Below are 22,314 nucleotides of genomic sequence, written 5' to 3' on the forward strand. Positions count from 1 at the left end.
TTCCAAAGATTGAGTTCCCTGCAAAGAGCCTGTCTTTTGGAGCTAAAATGTCCACAGGTCCAAGGAATGTTAGAGGTCTCCATCTGCCCAGTGCAGAGGCTCCTTCTATGGTGACCTGGCAGAAGGTCCCTACCCTGGCCACATGCCAGGGGATTTTATCCCTGGGAAGGCGAAAAAAGCCCTGACACTCAAGTGGGATGAGCAGCTCAGAGAGGAGCAGGCAGGTCTCCCTCCTGCCTCTTGGGTGGCTGACTGTAGACCAAAGGATTTCCATCTTTATCAGAGACAGAATCTGCACTGAACACCATCCTCCACAGAAAGGAAGACTGACATGGGTTCCCCATCCTCTCTCCAGTTCAAACCTCATCTACTTCAACCCGCCCTCAAGGGAAACAGAGACCAGTAGCCTCGGCTACAAACCGGGGGGTACTTGAGGAATATGCTTCGGCAATATATCAGCCTCCCCCCGTTCCAGAAAACCAGTCTCTGCTCCTTAGAGGCAGAGGTCTCAAATTCAGATGAACGCAGAGGTCCAGGTTAAAGACACTAGGGAATGGTTGGGACTGCGGTTAACTGCTGCTCTCATGCCCCACCTGGAGGGGAAAGCTTGCATTCCGCTCCAGGCAACTGTTGCTATGCATAAACAAGAACCCAGTAGTACTGCCAGATTTTCTGGTTTTTCAAAAAAAAAAAAAAGTCTGGGAGAATAGATGCTTCAAGGACATTTCCTGGCAATCGCTTTTTTTTTTCACCTTCGTAAAGGCTCATGAGTTGCTATGAGTTTGTCACGTGTTCTAAGCCTTCTTTTGGGAAACTGTGTGCCTGGAAGTTCTGTCTTCTGGCTTTGCAATCCTCGGCCAGACCTGGGCCGTGTCAGAAGGCAGGACCCCTTAGAGCGTATCAGGGGTGGGCTAACCGTCTCCCTTTGACTTCTAGGTACCTGGGCCAGCAGGGCCAGAGGGGCCTCCCGGACCTCCGGTAAGTTTGGAGGGCTTGTCAGTGTTTTAGCCCACAGTGGTTGGGTCTTTAAGGTCCCCTTCCCATGGTGGAGCATTAGGTCCCTGTCACCTTCTCCTCCCAGGGGGGGTTTTCTCATCCACAAACCCCTCTGTACTTCTTTCCCCTTCCATGTTAAACAGGCACCACTTCTGTAACACTAAGGAGCCTGGGCATTGCCTGGGTTCCTGGAAATAGTTGACGGGCCTGGCAGCCCTGGGTCTGGTCCCACTGCCCTGCAAGAGTTGCTCTGTCACTAAGCTCTGCCCTTTGCTATCAGACATCGGCTCTTCCCCTTCCTTCTTCGTGCTAACCAGCCGGCTAGAAGGTCAGGATTAAAACGGAAAGTGACTCATTGTAAACAAGCCCCACTGACTACGGTGTATAACTAGTACATTGCTTTGTACACCTGAAACTAATTTAAAAAAAAGAAAAACAAGCCCCACTCGATGGGCCTTTCAATGGTTCCAACGAGAAGACAAGGTCTTTAAAGGGACCCTTTTGCATTGCACCTGCAGGGCCCCCAAGCCTCTTAAACCAATAGAGGCTGGTCCTGGCCTCTGTGGGTTCATGGTTCCCGTGGCACAGTGTCACCCGATGTCATTGGTAGAAGTAGTAGCAGCAGTAATGATAATAACCAACAATTATTTTAACTTACTATGTGCCAGAGACTGCTCTAAGCATTTTGCATATATTAATTTATTCAACTTTTGCTGTGTTTCCCCTGAAAAATCTTTTCATGAGACTCTAGGACAGCCATGGGGGCCACAGAAAGATTCTCTGTCAGTCTCTGACTGGGGAAGTCTGGTTCAGACCCCACCCCAGGGAACCCCAAGCATGACCCCTCTTAGTATTCCCTCTCCTTCCCCTGGACAGGGGCCCCAGGCCAGGCTCTGTGCTCCAAGTGCTTGCTCTTTTGTGGTCCAACTTGCGGACAAGGACTTTTTTGACTTACCCAGAAATGCAGTTCTGAGGCCCTCTGTTTTGATTCCTAATGCAGGGGCTCCAAGGCATTCCTGGACCAAAGGTAAGAAGAAGTCATGTGACAGGTACTGGGTGAGAGGGTGGAGGAAGGGGACTGTGTCAGCGAGGGCAGAAAACAGGGAAAGTGCTTCAGAGGCGGGCGGCCCAGCTGACTCCTTCCCGCAATGGAGTCATGTGACACTCCAGCCAGTGGGGTAGGATCAATACAGAATGAAGTCCTCTGGTCCCTTTCACATCCACCATTGACACTGGGCATGCTTTGGATTTAGAATTTGCCCATCCATCAATTGACCCTACAGAGCGTCAGGTTCAATTCTTAATAAACGGTGGAATCCTTTTCCTATGTAATTGCCCCAGACCCTTCACTGCCCCTGAAGTATAGGTGGGAGACAGAGCGGCGTGGTGTGAGAAGCTTCCGGGAACCAAGTCCGCCGGACTCTGGAGTGGGGCCCTCCCAATCTCCCCCTGAAAGCATTTCAGAGGTTGCTGGAATGACAATGGCCCTTCCCTCCTGCTCTAATATTCTTCAGGGGACTATTGGGCAGTTTCTTCTCCTGATTAGTTTGGGAGCTTAGAGCTCCAGCGGTGGCATTTCAGGCATCTGCCAGCCAGTCTCTGCAGGGTCCCAGTTTTCCTGGGGAGTCACCTATGCAAAGGGTCACCTATGCCAAAGCCTAACCTGGAACTGCCCTGTGTATTTGTCTCCACTCCACCATCTCTTTTCTCTTTGGGGACCTCAAAGTTACCACAGGGATACGGGGGATTCTAGCTGAGGCAGAGCCAGGCTAAGAATTCTGGGATTCTTAGAGCCCCCAACCTGCTACCCATGGGCCGCCCCCCTACCTCCTCTATACCCACTCCCATCTCCGGGCCTCAGAATGCAAGAACGAGTTGTCTGAGATGTGCCGTCCTGTGATCTCTCCCATCTCCCTTTCCCTTAGGGGGAAGCAGGACTAGCTGGAGCAAAAGGAGAGAAGGGTGTCCAGGGAGAAAAAGGAGACCGAGGTCCTCTGGGATTACCCGTAAGTATCTCGAACCCAGCAAGACCGCAGTGAGGAGCCCAGCCGGGTGGTCGTGACTAGGTGCTGGGCGGGGCCCCGGGAGAGGCTGCTGGAAGATTCAAGCTCCTAAAGTCCTAAGCATTCCAGAGCTCCATGTGGTTTTGCTTTCCCACCTGGGCAAGACCAGAGGCTCTAACTCTCTTACTGAGGCCTCCTCTGGGCCAGGCCCTGGCCTAGGTGTGGGGTAAATGCAAAGCCGAATAAGACAGGGCTCTTCACCCCAAAGAGCACCCAGCTGGAGAGCCAAAGGTGGCCTAGGAACAGCCTCAGGCCCTACAGGGGCCTGACTCGGAGGCAATAAAAGCTTGCCCTTCCAGTGGCCATGCTGGGAGAACTTGGGTGCTCCCTTGCTCTCTGCTCTTAAGCACTGGCCCCAGTAGAAAAACGTGTCACATCAGCTTCTCTGGTGCCCCCTGGCTAAGGCCACTTAGCTCTCAGTTCCCTGAGATGTCGGATCTCAGCCTACCCAGGGTGAAAGGACCCGGTCAGGGCAGAACGGGCTCAGAAGGCCTTTCCAGACGTGGGGCCTGGGCTGGCCCAATCTTGTTGCCCCAAGATTTAGTGGGCGGATGACCTGGTCACCTCATCCAGATGAGCGCATCCCGCCACCCTGGGCTCCCTCCTCCCTCACGCCCCAGTGAGGGGGCACTCCTTTTGGTTTGATTTTCAAGAGCTGGAAAGGATTTCAGTGATCCATCTAATCACTTTACTGATGAGCCCAGAGAAGAAAGTGAGTCCCTTGAGGTCGCATATGAAGTTAGCGGCCAGGCTGCGCCAGAGGCTGCTCCTCCACGGAGCCCACAGCCTCGCAAGGGCTCTTTCCGGCCCTGGGGCCTCCTCGGTCCCGGGCACCAGGCCAGTTCCCACCCCAGGAAGCCATCAAGAGCAGGGGGAAATGGGAAGCCCCATTACCCCCGCTTGGCAGAGTTGGAAGGTCTGGTTAACGGAACGACAGCAACCAAAAGCAAGAGCAGAAGGTCTGAGTACACTCTCGCTAGTGCATCAAACGTAGGGACGCTGAAGGAGCTGATTCGCTTGACAGACTATAGAAAACTGATGACTTTAGCAGACATTTTCCCATGTCTTGAGCTGTGTCTGGAACAATTACTATTCCTTGCTATTAAAGAGCCTTCCTGCCCCCGCTCAACCACGAATCTCTCCTTTTCCACCTTCGTGGTGCCAACAACCCTAGTAAACATGGAGAATTCAGTCAGGGGTCGACATGCAAATGGCACAGTGACCAAGCAGGTAACGTCAACAAAGAAAATGCCAGAGGAAAGACAAAACACCCAGTCCAGCTTTAGTTTTTCTACTTTTGCTAGAGGTATGGGTGCAGAGAAATCTTTTTTGGTAGCTTGAGGAAACAACAGAGCTGGCATATTCCTCAGTGTCAATTAGCATGGGCTTCAGAGAGACAGTAGGGAGTGATGGGGACAGTGGCACAGCAGAAACCATGCGCTCCTTCTTAAGGAGAGCCACCCCTTCTTAGTTCAGCTGTCTGATGCCTTGGGAGGCTGAGGGGCCAGGATTTGGGGATCTTGTCGTTTTTCAAAGGAAGCGGGACGTTTAACATTTTAGGTGAAATCTCCCTATTTTCTAACATTAAATCAAAATTACTTGCAACACTGCTGACCATACAAAATATGTCAGTGGCCCACATAGGGGCTGGCGACCTCCGGTTCTATGCCCTCTGCTCAATCTCTCAAGATAACTCCCTGTTAACGCTACAGAGACAAAGTTTGGGGATGTTGAGCTGCAGTTCTGTTGTTAGGCTTCCCCTCCATATGTTACTCCACATACTAACAGCCTGTTTTTCCAGACATATCCTATTGATTTCTTCCTACTTGCCCTACACGAGTCGTTCTCAACACTGGCTGCACACTGGAGTCACCTCGAGCTTTGCTCACTTGCCAGTACCCTGACCTCACCTCGGAGACTTTGGTTGAATGGGGGTGGGGTGAGGCGCGGGTATCTGTATTGTTTTATGTCACCCTTGGGACACCTTCATGTTGCAGCTGGGATTGAGAACCAGGCCTCTCTAAGCTATGAGTCAGATCATCCCAGAATTATGTGGTTCTAAAACTAAGAAGCGAAGCCCTGTAGGATCCTACTCCCCAGGACCCCTTCCCTAGGAGGCGGCAGCCCCCGACCTCCTTTCCTGGGGGCATTCTCCCACCTTTAAAATCCCGAGGCCTAGGCTCATTTCTGAGACTCAGTTGGAAGCAGTTGTCAAGGCCTCAGTCCTTACGGGGCTAACGTGTCCCACAGCCTTCTCCCTGACTGCTTGGAATCATTGGATGAGTCTCGCCTGGTTCTCCTAAGCAGGTTGCAGGGGCAGCTTTACAGCCCAACACTAGAGAAGAGCTCCATTCCCACCACACACCTCGTGGGATGCTGCACAGCGCGTGGGGCTCAACAGCTCCCCCCTGCCAGCCAGTGAATTTCAGGGGATGCGTGGCCTTAGACCTTGGTCCCCGTCAGCGGTCCCCAAAGCCTTTTTCTATAAAGGAGCCCTTGTGTGGGATAGCATGGCTGGGTTGAGTTTGTGTTGAGCTTTGCAAACTGTGAAGGTTCAGAGACCTGTCAGGAATCATTAGTAATATCGACGGGCCGACTCCTCCCACCCGGCAGGGGTAGAAGTAGGCCAGTGTTCTCTCAGGTTTCAACGCCGGGTGCTGAAACTCGGTGCTGAGCCTCTTAGGGTCCCCCCAGAATGGCCTAGTCTCAACAAGTATGTACTGGGAAGATCACCCTCACCAGGGCCCACCCTTCCCATAGGTTTGTCCCTCCCCTGGGAAGGGACAAGGAAAGGATTCAGTAGCTCGGCTTCCAGACATCTCCCAACGGATTCACTTTGAGTCCGTTTCCCCGGAGCACTGCAACCCTTTGGGAGAAGGACTGCTGAGAGGGGATAAAAGGAGAGAGGGCACAGGGGACGCAAAGGATCAGAACGGCATGTGCACTGGTCTCCACCCAACCCGCTCAGCCGTCAGCCGGCCCCACTGCATTCAGTGTCTCCATGTTTTGTTGGTTTCCATGTGAATACCATTACCTGTCCTCCCAAGCTTACTTCTCCCGTTTTGTTTGATTACCAGCATTTATGTCTGTCCAGAGTCACTGCTTCACTCACCTCTTCCCTCCCTGGTCCCTTTTTCTCCCTCCCGTTCCTCCCTTCCCCTCCTTTTGGTCAAACTGTTCCCTTCGTCCAGGGAGCTTCAGGTTTGGACGGCAGGCCTGGGCCACCGGTGAGTGTCACTTCTCCATTACCCTTCACCCCACCCCACCCCACCCCTGGCCTGTGATTCCTCTCATCTGTCCCACTGTGGCCTCGTTTTCCCAGTGAGTCGTGCCTCATTCCACCACTGACACCAGAAATGTACCATCTATGCTCAGTTCAGAAATGCTTATTCTGGCTTCTTGACCCTTTGGATTCATCTGAATCCTGCAGCTTATAGTGTGCACCCAAATTTGGGGCCTCGAATCTGAACTTCCAGACCGCCGAATGTGGAGTGGGAGTTCCACTCCAGCAGCACAGACCCTGTTTCTAAATGAATGCTGAGTTCAGCCTGGGAGCCCAGCCCTGGGGGTTTGGGCTATGACTCGTCCCCACCAAACACAACAGTGTCTGTGTGTGCCCGTCATGCTGTGTTGTCTTCATATTGTGAGCTCTGTCCATCTCCTGTCTGCCCACGGGGGCTTCCTAGTCCTGTGCAGCCACCTGTCTGGTGTGTATGGGGGTGGGGACAGCATGCACAGGTGAGGGCAGGTGTAGCATTTAGGGGCACACAGGCCAGTCCCAGCTCAGTGTTCTGGGGGCATGTTACAACCACACCTTTCACTGCCTGTTGCACCACAGTCACCCCACCCAACAAGGGGGTTTATGTAGAGCAAACTGAGGAACACTTGGGTCCCCTTTTTCTCTGTTCTTCCTAATTCCAGAAAACAGCCATCACCTACTCATGGCTAGAAAGTAGCTGGCCCTTCTTGTGACAAACAAACAACTGAAGCGTCAGAAAAAACGTCCCTCCTCTCCACTTCCAAGTCCCCTCCCAGAGCACCCCATGAGGTCTTCAGGGCAGTGGTCCTCCCCGCTGAAGCCTGTCACTCACCATGGTGCTGGGATCACTGACCATCAAGGGCCAGGAGGCTGGACTTCCAAGCCCGGGAGCTATAACCAGAGCCGTATGTGTGTCCGGCCGCTTCCAGCCAGTGAGTGAGCTCTGCCCTCGCAGGACACTTTTGAGGCCACAGACTCATGGTCTGCCCAGAAGATGACGTTCTAATGAGCTGGCTGGAGTGACACTTGGGGAAAGACGAGAACTTACAAGGTTCCCTTGTGGAGGGGAGAACATGCACACAGGATAGAGGGAGGTGTAAAGCTGAGTGGCAGCAGGCCTTTCTCATGCCTCCTCACTACACGTTTCTGGAGTTAAAATGACAGACTCTCACCTATGGAAAACATTCCCATTTTCTACGCATTAATACGGTTTGGCTGCTCCATCACAGTCCCGCCCTTTCCATCCTCCCCACACCTAGCACACCTTTCCCAGATAACCAGTCAGAGCAAAGGGGATGATCTGTGGCTGGAATCAGAGAAACCAAGACTTTCCTCTCAACTACTTATTCCATTCAGGTTGGACAGAGGAGAGCAGTACAAATTCATATATCCTGTCCCGTTGTACCTGAGGTTTTAGTTTTTTCATAAAATCGATATCACAATCTTAAAGGAACATTTGTATGAGAAAAATAATCCTGCCCTGCCAATACCAATGCTTACTGGGCACTTTCTAAGCACCACGTGCGTGACATGCGTTCATCCATTTTAACCTGGTAGCAGCTTGAGAGGCAGACACTCGTGTTATCGTCCCCATTTTACAGGTGGGAAAACTGATCTCAGAAGGGCCAAGAAACTGCTCCAATATCTCAGAGTTTATAAGCCTTCAAGGAAGGACTTGGAGCTGGCTGGTAACTCCAGAGCCCTGTTCTGAACCATTGCTCTCATCTGGCCTCTTTCTCTTTTGGTGTGCTCTTGTCACAGATGCCCACAGCTTTCCTTCCTACCTCATCGCTACAAAGGGAGTGCCAAGAATATCTTGTTGTTCTTTCGGGGAGGGAGGAAAGTAACTCAGCATTTCCCTGCTTGCTCCTGCCCTGCCTTGCACAGCTACACCAGGAACTGCCCCTACACCCAGCCCCATTTCCTCATGTCTGAGCAGGAAATACAAACACTGAGGCAGAGCAATAGGATGCCCTGGAATACAGACTCCCTCTAGGTGGGCGGTTAATTAGGAACCTGGGGAAGACGTTTAATTATACAATAGCAAGTCCTGCTCCATCTCTAAGCAACGCAGCTTCCATAGCTCCAGCTGCCCCCACCCCGACAGCACTGAGTGACAGCGCTTATGACACACCTCCCTGCCAGGCAAGTGTCAGGAGACATCCGGCACATACTCATTTACTCTCCAATCCAGCCTGTCCATAGGGCCTGGGAGTGGGAACAGAAGGTCTGGCAAGAGGCTGAAAGCCAGGCCGGGGGCCCTAAATGAGGGCAGTGGGGTGGGCGGTGGCTGAATGACCCTCCCACGCCTGCCTCTGTGTGTGCGTCTGCATTGGTCTCTGTGGCATGAAGACCCTCCTGCTGCATGTGGAGCTGTGACAGCAAAGGGGTACCAGCCCCTGGCCCCCCACCCCTGGGATGGTGTCAACTCCCTCCCAAGCGCTTCTGGGAGCAAACTAAGCAACCGTTTTCCTACCGTTTTCAGCCTTGGCAAGCTTGGTTGTGAAGTGAAAGGGTTTCCTTCCTCAAATCTGGCTCTGAGGCAGGGGGAGGCACTCTGTCCCCGAAGCCCCCAAACCCAACAGGAACATGGCCCAGTCAAATGACTGCCCTGAATGAGCCTGGCCTCGCCAACCCTGAAAACTGGGCCTCTGGACTTTGATCCTCTCCAGGCATCGGGCGGGACTCCCAGGGCTCCCTCCGGTGTCAGGGCCTTCACCTCCGCTTTCTTTCAACTTCCCCAGGGTACTCCAGGACCAATTGGAGTTCCAGGCCCAGCGGGACCAAAGGGCGAGAGGGTGAGTACTCAGTGAGCCTGGGTGGTCCTGCCTCGGGTCCTCAGCCCTGGCATCTGGGACACATGGGGTCACTGCAGGAGCCCCAGAAGTCTCCGCCCTCATCCATTCCTCCTAGCTGGAGCAACAGCCTTCATCCAACCAGGATGGTTGCTCTGAGGGGTGACACTTGAGGCTTCAAAAAAGAAATCACGTCTCTCTTTCCCTTCCCTTTCTCTCCTGCCTGACTTCATGTTCATGCCTATTTCCTCTCCTTGTTCTCCTTTCCTTCTTCTGCTTTTGGCCAGCGAGGACCCCCAGGACACTGCCAGGTCCTTCTGGAGGATCTTGGGGAACAGGCTGTGCTGGAGGGAGAGTGAGGGGTCCCCAAGCCCGCTCCCGGAGCAGAGTCCACACCAGTCTCCCCACCCCTGTCTCTGCTCAGCCCTTGCTTCCTGGAGGGCTCTGGAGAGGTAGCCCAGATTTAAAACAGAAAACAGTTGATGGGAGGTTGTTACTATGCCAGGGAGGGCTCATGGCTTCTTTCTCCTGTTTCAGGGCAGCAAAGGCGACCCTGGGATGACAGGACCAACGGGAGCAGCTGGGCTTCCTGTAAGTCACGGGATCAGAGGTTTCTCTTCACCCACCCCATCCACCACCAGAAACACTGTCAAAATAATACCCGGAGCCTGCAGCAAAACATCTAGAGCCAAGCAAGAATGCTCCTTTCTATGCCAGAGGAAGCTGCCAGCAGCCAACTGGTCTACGTGCTAGAATGTCCCTGCTGGGCACTGCTCAAGGCAAACCCTGGGACACATGGCCCCTCTTGGAGGACCACGTCCTCAGCCATGTGGACCATCTGATGGGAGGTAGCAAACACATCATGAGCCCCTTCCACCGTAAGCCTCTGTGTTCAAAGCAGTGGGGGTCTCAGGGATGAATGTGTCACGGCCCCTGACCGCAAGGGGTGGGATGGGGTGGGCAGAAGCAAATCCAGATCGCTGTGATGAAAGGAGACACTTCATGAGAGGAGCAGCTTTCCCAAGGGACAGGCCTCCCGTCACAGCAGTTGTTCCCGTTGCATTGTTAGAAAAGTTGATTGCCTAAGAGAAGCAGAGTTGTGTTTCCCACCCACTTGAAGGTTGTGGGTCTGTTTGCCGGGTCCATGCGCGGCCCCCCAGGCGAGTTGGCTCCAGCTGAGTTGGCAACCCCAGCCAGCCTAGGCCTCTTCATTCCCCTCATAGCTGGAGACATGGAGAACAGCTTGCACCTCGCAAAGAGGGTCTGAGGAGCTTGGCAGTCATTCTTCCTAGCAAGAGCCTGGCAGCAGAGCCATGTGAACACCTTCTCTGCCAGGAGAGCGCTCTGCCCAGACCGTGTCCTCTGCACCCACCACATCTCAGCTTGAGTGATCAGAAGAATGTAGGATGTTGGCTGCAGAGCAAGAAAACCAGAGCCATGTTCTGGGCTTTGCCCATAACTTACTACTTGGCCCTCGGTTGAGTTGCTCGAGCCCCTTCATCCCCCTTCTGTAAAATGGAAATAATTAAATCTGTCTCTGATGAATGAGGCATCAGGGAAGAGCTTTATGAGCCGGGGAGGAAGGACTAGATGGCCATCCTGTGTTTTCTCATGAATGCGTCTTCATTTCTCTGACTGATGGCAGGGTTTACATGGACCACCCGGGGACAAAGGAAACCGGGTGAGTCTGACCTCTCGCACTTTGGCTCTGGTACTAATGTCTTCCTGATGTGGTGGAATGACCAATTGGGGATGCCTAACCCAACATGGCAAATGCAGTTTTTCCTTGATAAATCATCTTAAATTAAAAGACTTTATAGTGAGGGGCTTAATCCATGGTATGCAGGGAGCCTGGGGCCTGATCCTGAAATTGAGGCATGTATTTTCCACATGACAAGGGGAGACTAAATCCCACGCTGGCCATCAGATTAGCATTACCATCCAGTGACAGGAGTCACGTGCCCAGCTCTCTCTGTGGTGCCCTGATAATGGGCCCCCAAATGATATTTTGAAATCCACCATTGCCTCGTCCTAGCCTCTGAAACTTAGTTTTGCCGGGCACCCCAAGCCACTGGTGAGAGAGAAAATAAATTCCAGTTTCGAGAACAAGCAGACAGCCGTTGTAAGCAGCCAACCCCTTCATAGCCATTATTTCTCTTGGAAAGAGTCAGCAGGACCCTGAAAGGATTTGGGCCTCCTGAGGCCCCTTGCTTTCCCCTCGGTTTCTGCCGTCTTCATCAGGACACAGTTATGGAATGTCCACAGCACCCACCGCCGCATGATAGCATATGACACACGCCATGTATATGACATATGACAACTCGGGCCCCGCAGGGACCATTGAACTCTATCTGACCAAGAGATGACCTTTGGGTTCCTTTCTAGAATGTCTCATTTGCTGCTTCATCACAGTGGTTCTCAGAGTGTGACGCATGCCCCCTAGAGGCCCAAGAAATCCTTCTAGTGGGTCATAATATCCAAGGATCTTACAGATAGAAGAGGAGTAGGAAGAACAGGTGGAGAAACAGGCCCAGAATGATGATAAAATGCCCTGAATTCCCACAGAGAGAGCAGAGCAGGTGGCTTCTAGAACCCAGGTCTTCCCGCTGAGCTTTGAACACCGATAACCTTGTTCGTGAATAGAAAGTGACAAAATCTGTACGCTTATATCTAGCACCAATTCCAGTCTCTTCCATTAAGATGTATTTATTGAGCATGTCTATATCCCTAAATTCTCCTTTCTGGCAGCTGGTCAAAAGCACCTCAATTTGTCCCATCGATTCTGTAAACAAGAGGGGGCAGGCAGCACTGCCCCTACCAGACTGTCCACAGGAAGACCAAGCCTAGAAACGGTAATACACACAGCTACTTCCAGCTTGGGAAAGCAGGCGGATAAGCCCACCTTCATTCCTGTGGCCTCGAAGAATTTAGGCCACTAAAAAAAATTGATCGTTCCACCTCGTTGGCATACTAACCTCCTTTCTGATTTATTTCTAAAGTGCGCTGGTTTTCTTGATTATATTCAATTAATACTTGTAAAACCTATTTCTTAAGACTTTTTCAGTTGGCTTGAGGCACTGAGCCTTTTGAGGGCTGCAAAAGCATTCCTCTGAGTGGTGACCTGTTGCTCCAGGAGAGGAGGCAGGGCAGGCAGATGCCCTTGTCCCGGGTGGAGAGGAGGTGGGAGGCTAGAGGCTCCCGTGCTTACGGAGCCAGGGCCAATAAGATGGAGCCAATAAGGCCCCAGGAATCGGTGGGAAAATATTTCTTGCCCGCTTCCCCTTTCTAAGCCTTCACATACTTTCCCCTGCCCCGTATATAAATTAGCCATATGTCACTTAAAGTCCAGAAAGCAATCAAGTTGCACGAACCTTCTTTTAAGTATGGCATAAAGAACCAACTGGCTTGTTCCAAAGAGCACGTTTCCGAATCAAGGAACAGCTTATTCTCTCCCTCCAAGAGATTTGAGTCTCAGGATGCCAGAATGTACTGGAAGAGTCTCCCTACACCTCACTTCCCCATCAGACCTCTGTATCACACCAGCCTAACAGGACTTTGGGGGGAGATGTGAGGGCTTGGAAATGGAGTCTGCAAAACAGAGAAAGGTCCAAGCAGAGTCAAGGCTTTGCCATGGACAGTTTGATTCTGAGCCTGGAAGCTCAGAATATTGACACTTTGGTCAAGGTTAGCGGCCAGAAGGGCTTAGATGACAACCTGGTCAGAAGCTTCATTGTTGCTGGTAAAGATGAAGCCGGAGATGCTCAAAGCCCCCTGCCCTCACTGGGTGGGGGGTGGCTCCCCAACTACCGCACATCATGCCGGGGACACCCCTCAGAGAGGCTCCGGTGGGCCCGCCACAGCCTGCCGTCTGCTGGACCGTGACCCAAACACAACCATGACGCACTGCTTCTGTGTCCTGCCGCGGAGCCTCTTTCCTGCTCATGGAAGGCAGAAGGTCCTCCTAGTGGGCATGGCCCAGAGCCCCAAACGGGCAGTTTCCTAAGGGGACGTAGATGCTAGTTCTGTCCTTGTCATTAGGGGCACTCTTGTCCTTTCACAGTCCTGTGAATCTAGCCCAGGAGCTATTTTTAGGATGAAAAATTCAGTCAAAGGGTAAAAGGTAAATTTGGCAATTTGGGCATCATGATAATTGGGCGTTAAGGTGAAGCTGCCTTCAAGCCAGCCAACTGGAAGGTCTGAGTGCATGCAGTGAAGCTGCTGTCACTCTCCAAGATGTGCCATCTGTGTGTGTGTGTGTGTGTGTGTGTGTGCGTGCATGTGTGTGAGTGTGTGCGTGCATGTGTGTGTGCATGTGTGAGTGTATGTGTGCGTATGTGTGCATGTGTTTGCGTGTGCATGCGTGCGTGCATGTGTGTGCATGCATGTGTGTGATTGTGTGCGTGCGTGTGTGAGTGGGTGTGTGCATGTGTGTGAGAGTGTGTGCGTGCATGTGTACGTGTGCATGTGTGTGCATGTGTGCGTGTAAGTGTGTGCATGCGTGTAAGTGTGTGCGTGTGTGCGTCTTGCTTCCCCAGGCCCCCCTCATCTCCGTTCCTCTCCTTCCTCTACTCTCTCTTTTGGCCTGGGCCTGCCTCTTCCTTCCTTTACTCCTTCAGTATTTCTCCCCCTGGATTGTTCACTACATTCTAACACCCCCATATCCCTCCCCCTTTCCCTTCCACTCCCCCAGCTTCAATTCATTTCCTCTAAAATCAATTTTTATATGTTTGCTTATTTCTTAAAGAAACGTCTGCGCTTGACTGTATCTGCCCCTTTCCCTGTACCAGCTGGAAGTCCCTCTTTGCCAGACCCTCTTTTGTGTCGCTCTTTGGGGGCGAGGGCAGGGAGAATGGAGGTCAATCTACTACTTTAGTGTCTTCACAGGACACCCAGTTTCCTGTGCCATGTCCTGTGCCCCTAGAACACAATGCCCACAGTCAGTGACCCATCCTGAAAGTCAGGGCCAGGACGGCCTTCTGGGACTCCCAGGCAAATCACCTGGGACCTGGGATCCCCCAGTTTCAGGAGCTGTGCCCACCCTCTGAACTCAGAAAACTGTGCTCGCTTTTACACTGGCCTGACCCAAAGAGAATGAGGGGCCACGTTCCTGAGAAAGTTTACTGTGGGGTTTCCCATCCAAATAGTGAGTGAGTGCTTTTGCTTGTCCACTGTTTGGGGATGATCCGTGCTATGAGGTACTCAGTGGTGTGTGTATCCCAGAGCCGGCACAATTGCATCTAATGTGCATATACATGTTTTCTCTTAAACACGTATTTTCTAAGTAAGCACTTGCCTTTTACAAAACTCACTTCGAACAATGCATTGCCAATTACAAGGTACTTCTGGAATCAGTAAATTTGAATAATTTCCAAAGATCCGTCAAAAATATTCTTATCCTTTGCTTCCCTCCAACGAGCCCTCGGCCTCCCACTACGGGAACACAGTTGACACGACAAGACCCAGTCAGCGGCAGCAGCCTGGGCCCCTGTGCTGGCTAACAAGAAACAAGGCTCGTTATTGTTATCCTTAGGAAGAAGCTGCCATTTACTGAGCACATACTATGTGCCAGGATTAAGCACTCAATGTGCACAAAGACCTCCCAACAAGGTTTTGAGACTCACTGAGGTTAAGTAACTTCCTGAAGTCACATTGCTTGTCATAGGCAGAACCTGCTCTGGCTTCAGCTTTTGCTCTGATCAATCTGCTGACAGCACTAGGCAACCGGCCTTTAAAGTGGAGGAGAGGCGTTCATAGAGGAGGAAGACTCCCCAGGCCCACACTTGGCCCCTTAGAAGGAAACCCTGCATTACAAGATTTCCCCCCAGTCCTCCTGTAAATGGAGAGTCACCTGGACACATACAAAATAGGGTTCAATTTAGAAAGACAATGTTTACTGAAGCTTTTCAGAAACAAGTGAATTCTGAACTATTATAACTTACCCACATACAAATAGCTGCCTATGGCTTCAGACTAGGCTGGACCAGAGGCACATATAGGATGGAAGGACCCATCTGAGAACCACAGGCCCCTTAGCAGCCCTGGGACACGTGTGTGCTTACTTGTACATACATGCACAGACACACATTCATACACGTACACACAGGTATACACACGCTCAGTCACATACACACACTCGTGTATGCACACACGCATAACCACACATGCATAACTACGTACTTTCACACAATCGTACATGTCGTATTCACACACACACATACACACATGTACCCCAGGACTCTAACCATCTTAATAGAATATCACAGGGACGAAAACCACTTAGGACACAAGTTGTCAGGCAAAGTCTTTGGACCCTCAAAATGGACCCTCAAAGAGAAGGCAGTGGGTCTCCCCACACCCCCTCACCTCCACTCATCCCAGTATTAGCCAAACTGGCCACCAGTATCTTCCATCTGCATTTCCTTCCACCTCCACCTCTGAACCCTACTCCTCCCTCCACAGCTGCCTTCGCCATTTCTCAGGTTCTTGGAGGGGTGGGATTGGATACTGTCCTCAAATCCTACAGGGAAGACTCTTCTGATTGAGAGAAGCTATTTTTCCCTCTTTAATTTTTTTCTTTTTCTGTCTCTAACCTTAACACATGAATGATCCTCAAGTTTTGATGTGTTTTTTTCTCTTGGACTAAACCATTATTTACAGGGGGAGAGGGGGAAGAAAGGCTCTAGAGGGCCTAAAGGGGATAAGGGAGACCAAGGAGCGCCTGGATTAGATGCCCCTTGTCCATTGGTATGTTTTCATTTATCACTTGCCTTATTCTGGTTTTTTTCCCTTGAGGTTTGCAAGCTGGAAACAAAGAAGGCAAATACACTGAGATGTGAAGGGAATGATGACTATGGAGGCTGTCTGGGCCTTGGGCGGGTGAAATGCCGCCTGCTGTTGGTTTTGCCCTAAAACCACAGCTGCGAGTAATTCTGGCTAAACCCCGTCCCTTTGAAGATGCAGAACAATTGATGTGTGGAAATGGAGAGACCCCGAGGGAAGGGATTTTGGAGAAGCCCTCCGCTCTTAGCTCCGAGATGGCTTTGGAAGCAAGGGTAGCAATTGTGAGCCATGCATTTTGCCTTCTTTGTTTTTTGGCCACCTCTGTGGCCAGCAGTTCAAACTGCTGGAGTGCTCCCTCGGTCAGGATGCAGGACACCCAGGTTAGCATCTCCTGAGGGCTACTTATGCCCCCCACTGGCAGAAAATGGCCAGAAACGGGACTTTTCCTATATAGTCTCCCAGTGCCCACCAGCCACCCAGCTAAAATCTGCAGAGCAGACTCAAGGAAGCCTTTCAAACAAGCCAATAAGGAAGGATCCATCAGCCGGGCTTCTCAGTGCATTTGAAGGTTCTGAAAATTATGGTGCACTAATGTTGAAGTTCATCTGTATTTACTGCAAGTGAGTCTGTAAAGGGAGAGGGGGCTGGTTGCAATGTTTCACAGCTCAGCTCTCCCCGAAGCCAAAGAGAGTGTAAAGGTTGTATCTGGGAGTCAGCTGTGATTGGGGCCCTTCTTGGTAATGCCTCAGAGGTCCTGCATCCCGGCCAGGGTGGGATAACTGCGCCTCTCCACTCCATAGCTGGAGCTGGCCAGCCTTGACCTAAATAATCCTCGTGGTTGGTTTTGTGAACAGGGACACCGAGGTTTTAAAGGAGAGAAAGGGGAGCCGGGGTTACCAGGGCTGGACGGACTGGATGCCCCATGCCCGTTGGTATGGCATTGCCCTCCCTTGCCTGCATGGCCGATTTGGATTTCCCCACGTGTGTGATTCATGCCTGCCGGCCTCTCCAGCCTTCCTCCACACCCCTCCTGCTCCATGCATCCAGTCTCCACTTCCTGCCTCTTCTCTCTGCAGACACCAAGGGTCACCCTGCCTTAGCTGGTCCTCAGGGGTTCCCGCCATGCCCCACGCTTGCATGCAAACTTGGCCAATCTGTTTTCTTGGCTTCCTCTTGCAGCTGCTTCAGAAGCACACCACCCTGTGAGCCATGCCTCCCCACCCAAAGCCAGCTTTGGCTGCACCTGATTCTCCTCTCAGAACTGCTTCTAGACAAATCTACCACCAGAGAGAAAGCTAGGAACGTGGATTCTCTGAACAAGTTCTTAAGAACTGCGGCTTCTTTTCCTTGATACACTGCAGTTAGTTCAGCAAGCACAACGTGTGAGTCAGATGCCAGAGTTGGCCCCACATGCCCCCCGCTCCACGATTTGGCAGGGGATTGATGGGCACGCTTACAAACACGGGGTCCACCGGGAAGTTCTAGAAACAAGGCAGAGGAGGGAGCTATGCTGCTTGTTCTTCCAGACGAGGTCTGGGGTTGCTGCCCTCGTGACACTAGGGGATGGTCCAAGGTCAGGATTTTAGAACCTCAGGGGTTTATCTTTGTGGCTTAAATCCCAGAAGACAAGACCCTCCCTTGGTTTCCCTTTCTTTCATCTTTAGCTGGTTGACCACTGAAAAGTCTGGAAGAGCATGGAAAGGTTGAGAAGGGAGGAGCCAGAGAGGCAGGGAAGGAAGGGAGACATTCAGGAGCCCTCCCCCAAGCACAGTTCCGTTCCCACCCGTCCCGGTCCCCCCCAGCTAGGGACAGTCTAAGCCTCCACGGCCAACTTTTCATCTACTGCAAGGGAGGCAGAAGCTGCCACTTCATTCCCAGGCAATTGGTCCAAAAGGGTCCTGTTCTCCTTAACTTCCCCAGGAGCTTTGCAGTTCATGGCTATTTGCATACAAGTAACCATCAGAGGAGACTTCCTGGCCCCACATCCCCACCCTGGGATCACACAGGGATTATCTTTGAACAGAAGAGGTTATATAAAAAATAAAAATATGCTGTTGACCCTTAGCGATGACCACAGAGCCCCTTCAGGGGACTTTTTAAGACCAACAATAGGAGAATGAGAACAAGCACGCAGAGTAGCTTGCCTTCCGTCCCTCACTTCTAAAACCCTTGCTTGCCGCCCCCCACCCCCTGACTGGCCCAGCCTCTTGAACCCCGAGCATGCAGCATGCACACGCACATTTCTCAACTATGGAACTTCCCTGTCCCTCCAAAGCACCTCCGTTAATCAACAGCCAGGTGTCCCTTCTGCCACATCCCTGCCACCATCTGAGCACCCTGAGTTCTGCTGGCTGCATCCCTGGTCCCCCTCCCTCTCTCACTCCATCCATGTGCCAATGGGGACACTGCCGTGGCCCACGGAGGCTCCTCTCCCTTCTAGAGTCCGTGTTAAGTGGCACATTGGCAGGCTGGGAAAGGGGGCAGAAGGTCTTCGTGAAGGCCTGGAATGCACCACCTCCCCCCTCAGACTCTCCCTGACCCAGAGGGGACAATGAAGGTCAAGTTTATTTGACCCTTAGTGCAAACTGGCATTTTCTCCAATAACATCCCGTATTGATGTGCCGTTTGTCTATTAATTTTGCTGTGGAGTGCATTATCTGCCCTTTACTTATCGTTGCTGTTTTCCGCGTCTCCTGCATTGTGTTATTGTGGACATGGGGGCAGAGGGAACTATTGATCGTGATGTTTAGTACAAAATAACTAGATTTCTTCCCTCCGTGTCGGGCCGGCTGCTGCTGAATGCCAGGTGAGCCGTTTAGGCACTTGTCGTCGGTAGATGAAATTGGTCCAGAGCACAGAGAGCTCCCATTCAATCTTGTTGGGATTGACCCCTTGCTCCAGTCCCCTGACCCCCTGTGTCCATCTCTTCCTCTGGCGTGGAGCCTGGAATTCTAGAATCTGGGCTGCAGTTCTTAGTAAACGTGGCCTGAGAACCAGATCTTTGCCCGGGTTCAGCCTGCCCCTCCCACCTGGTTTCTCAGAGATTCCTAGGTTCTCCCAGGGTGTGCCAGAGAGGCGGAGCGTCAGGGCCGGAGAACAGGGGACATCCTGAGGCTGCGGAGCTCCATGGGTGCCACCAGCAAAGGGCGCAGTGGCACACAATACATTCCCATCCTGCTGCTGCATCTTCTCCCCAAATTCCCAGCAAGCCCTTGTCACCTTGCTGAAGGCACCTCAGGGCCATGTCACAATACCCACGAGGTTGCCTGTCCCTTTGCACCGCACCGCCCCCACACTGATCATCAGATGGTAACTGCCTAGATCTCCTCCCACTACTAAGAGAAAAATAAAAGAATGGGAGAACTGGGGGGCACCTTCGCGGACATTTCATACAGTCATGCCTTCCGCAGGTTTTACGGAGGAGGGGACTGAGCCCGCCAAGCACGAGTGACTGCCCACGAGCACTGAGCTCCCTGACCCCACACACTAGGACACTCCCTCATGGCTTTGCACTGTAACTGTAACTACATGTGACCTTAGCCAATGGGAAGGCAGATAGATGTGCTCCCTGCCTCTTTCCAAGGCTCTGACCTGGGAGAAAGAAAAGAAATAAATAATGGCAGGTGGGCCATGTCCGGATCAGCTGCCACAATGTTTGTGGCCCTTGTTTCCCTGTTCTGCCTGCTCAATGAGCCATCCTGGAGAATCTGAGCTATGTGTCTTCTTCGCTGCAGGGTGAAGACGGCCTACCAGTCCAGGGCTGCTGGAACAAGGTAAGGCTTCCCAGTGGTTTGCAGTGCCTCAGGGGCACAGGTGTGCTTGGGGCTCCATTCTCAGCAGTGGGATACGTGTGCACTATTTCCATCCGGGGCCTTTGTGCAGATGAGGTAGCAAGACGTCCATTGAAAAAGGAATAATCCCAAAGGCAGGTTGCCCATCAAACATCCCCTGCACTGCACGCACTGGGAGAACATTTCAAAAACGCTTTTTAAGGCATTGGCAAAACCCAGTGTATGGGATTTCCATGTAGCCACACAGATGGTATTTTTATGCCTATGTGGTTAATTTATACAGCACCTTTCCTCCAAGGAGCTCTAGACCTTGTTTTAAAATTAGTTCTCATTAGCTATTCTCATAGCGTTCATCTGAGGTCATTTAAGCCATATGATGACATTAATCCAGATGTAGGAAATTGAGTTGCTTAAACTATAAATTCATATGGCTTCTAGCTCTCTGCAGAGGGACAGGCCAGCCCACCACTCTAGCCTTCCCTTGAACAGAAGTTGTCAGAGCTTCATGCTTCTGCACGGGAGATCTGCAGCCTAGAATTCCCACCAACAATGACTTTTCATTTATTCACACTTGCCTTGGTATTTGCCATCATTAAAGCCATCAGACACCACAGGGCCCTTGCACGCAATCACCCCAAAGCACAGGGCTCCCAGCCTGACCAGGGCCATTGGTTTGCTAACCCAGAAGCCCAGAGTGGTCCCCTGCAAAGGTAGCAGCTGCCGTGCTGGCCCACCATGGCCTGCCTCCCCCTTGCCTCCTCATCAAAGACTTCTCACGGCCCTCTACCACGTGGTCTCAAGGCTTTGGCTCATCCCCATACTAGGGCTGGAAACCCCAATGTAACTTCATGTGACCTTAGCCAATGGGAAGAGAAGCCGGTTTGCTTCCCTAATCCAGCTCTGTCCCAGGGACAGCAGAGTCACACTACAAGGAGATGAATACACTCCTCTGTGCTGAGTGCCCAGAAGCTCATTAGTTCGTGGGATTGGGTAAAAGTAGTGAAACCACCAAGACCTCAGGCTCCAGGTGAAGCACCTATTCACCCAGATACATAAAGCACCCTTCACCAGAGAAAGGACAGCTCAACATTCAGCTTTGGGAGATGCTTGCCCAAGAATCTGTCCCTCCAGCCCTGCCTTGTCCTCTGATATGTTCCTCTAAACCAGGGGTGTCCAAACTGCGGCCCGTGGGCCAACTGCGGCTTGCAATCCATTGTTAATTGGCCCACAGCAAATTCCAAAAATATATTTAGTTTACTTAAATAAACCAGGTGAGGCAATACGTACTTCACCTGGAGTGAGTGGCCCGGCTGTTTGGGTATTTTACTGCATATGGCCCTTGGTGAAAAACGTTGAAAAAAGTTTGGACACCCCTGCTCTAAACTTACTTAAAGCTCCACAGCAGCAGGTAAGAGTTGTGTCAAAGTGAGGGGCTCCTGGCCCCCGAGGAACAAAAGTTTCCTCTTCAAGGTCACTGCTGATGGTTAGGAGATACAGATGGTTGCACTCAGCAGCGGAAGAACAGCCATTATCAAGAGCTACAGTGTCTCGGGGAAGCAACTAGAGAGCCTTGTGTCTGTTGGTTCACACCATAAATTCAGTCTGGGAAAATACAGTAATTCAACAGCCAAGCCTCCAAAGGCAGCACAGGCAGAAAGTGCCCTCTAGTGGCCAGGAAGGGGAGTGACCGAAAGGCGAAAGTGGTTTCCCACCCTCAAGGTGAGGACTTTTCAGCCCCAGTACCCTATCCAGAGCTCCCATCCCACCCAGGACAAGTTCTACCTCCTTTCCCACCAGGGAAATAAACACCCAGAGACTCAATGACACTAACTCTGTGTTGTTTGTGTTTGTTTTTGTTTTGCAGTGAATGCCACTAAGCTGGGATTGGCCTGTGTGTGTGTTTGTACATAGAATATTTATTTTTATACAGTTTTCACTTTTTGAAAATGCCAGACGTATGATGCATCTTACAGAGTATTAAAAAAAGAAAAAACTGCATATTTTGTACAGAAAATACCAACCTCTTACCTTTTGTTTACAAGATGTTTTTGTATAAGTTCACGACTCTAATACACTTCTTGTTTGTGATACGGTCATATGTTTGCTTGATATTTGTGCACACTTATTAAGTATTGAAGCTTAATAAATTATTGTGTTCTGGTGCCAAAGGGGGCCAACCAGCACTGAGGCGCTGGCTAGTTTATGTGGGACTCCACAGAAACGTGAAGGCCCATGCTGTTTGCCAAACTAGGTGTGTCTAAGAATATTTTAAACTCTTATGGATTTTCATTATTAAAAAAATGAAACATGGAAATTCATGATCCTGATTAATCACTAAATTCAATACGTTCTTTTTTGTGAAAGCAGGAAGTCCCAGAAGCAGAGGGCCCCAGAAGCATAGAGTAATGTTTTGAAATGTTAACTCCACCAGAAGGGAAGGGACCCCACTAAGGGATGTCTACGGTAACATATTCCAAGTTCATTACAGTGTCATTTGAGCACTTAGGGTTCAGTTGTGCGGAACCCCCCACCCCCACCCTAGCCTCCAGGATTACAAAGGGGCTATTTGCTACTGCTTTTGTTTTTTGGTGGGTGTTTTTGTTTTTGTTTTTCTTCCTTTGAGCTAGTAC

At 51.3% G+C, this 22,314-nt stretch overlaps 1 protein-coding gene across 1 annotated transcript in view; it reads left to right on the top strand.

Annotated features, from left to right (window-relative positions):
- The window catches only part of COL13A1 (collagen type XIII alpha 1 chain), a 74,330-nt gene extending 52,550 nt beyond the window's left edge, over positions 1-21,780 (top strand). Inside the window, exons 27-35 of the mRNA XM_033130873.1 lie at positions 937-978; positions 1,997-2,023; positions 2,922-3,002; positions 9,063-9,116; positions 9,651-9,704; positions 10,759-10,794; positions 15,771-15,857; positions 19,628-19,666; positions 21,549-21,780. Coding sequence (XP_032986764.1) covers positions 937-978; positions 1,997-2,023; positions 2,922-3,002; positions 9,063-9,116; positions 9,651-9,704; positions 10,759-10,794; positions 15,771-15,857; positions 19,628-19,666; positions 21,549-21,551 — 423 coding nt within the window. The 3' untranslated portion in view covers positions 21,552-21,780. The remainder of the gene's footprint in view (positions 1-936; positions 979-1,996; positions 2,024-2,921; positions 3,003-9,062; positions 9,117-9,650; positions 9,705-10,758; positions 10,795-15,770; positions 15,858-19,627; positions 19,667-21,548) is intronic.
- Positions 21,781-22,314: the final 534 nt, after the last annotated feature.

The sequence above is a fragment of the Rhinolophus ferrumequinum genome, chromosome 16, assembly GCF_004115265.2.
Source record: "Rhinolophus ferrumequinum isolate MPI-CBG mRhiFer1 chromosome 16, mRhiFer1_v1.p, whole genome shotgun sequence".
Classification (NCBI taxonomy): Eukaryota; Metazoa; Chordata; class Mammalia; order Chiroptera; family Rhinolophidae; genus Rhinolophus; species Rhinolophus ferrumequinum.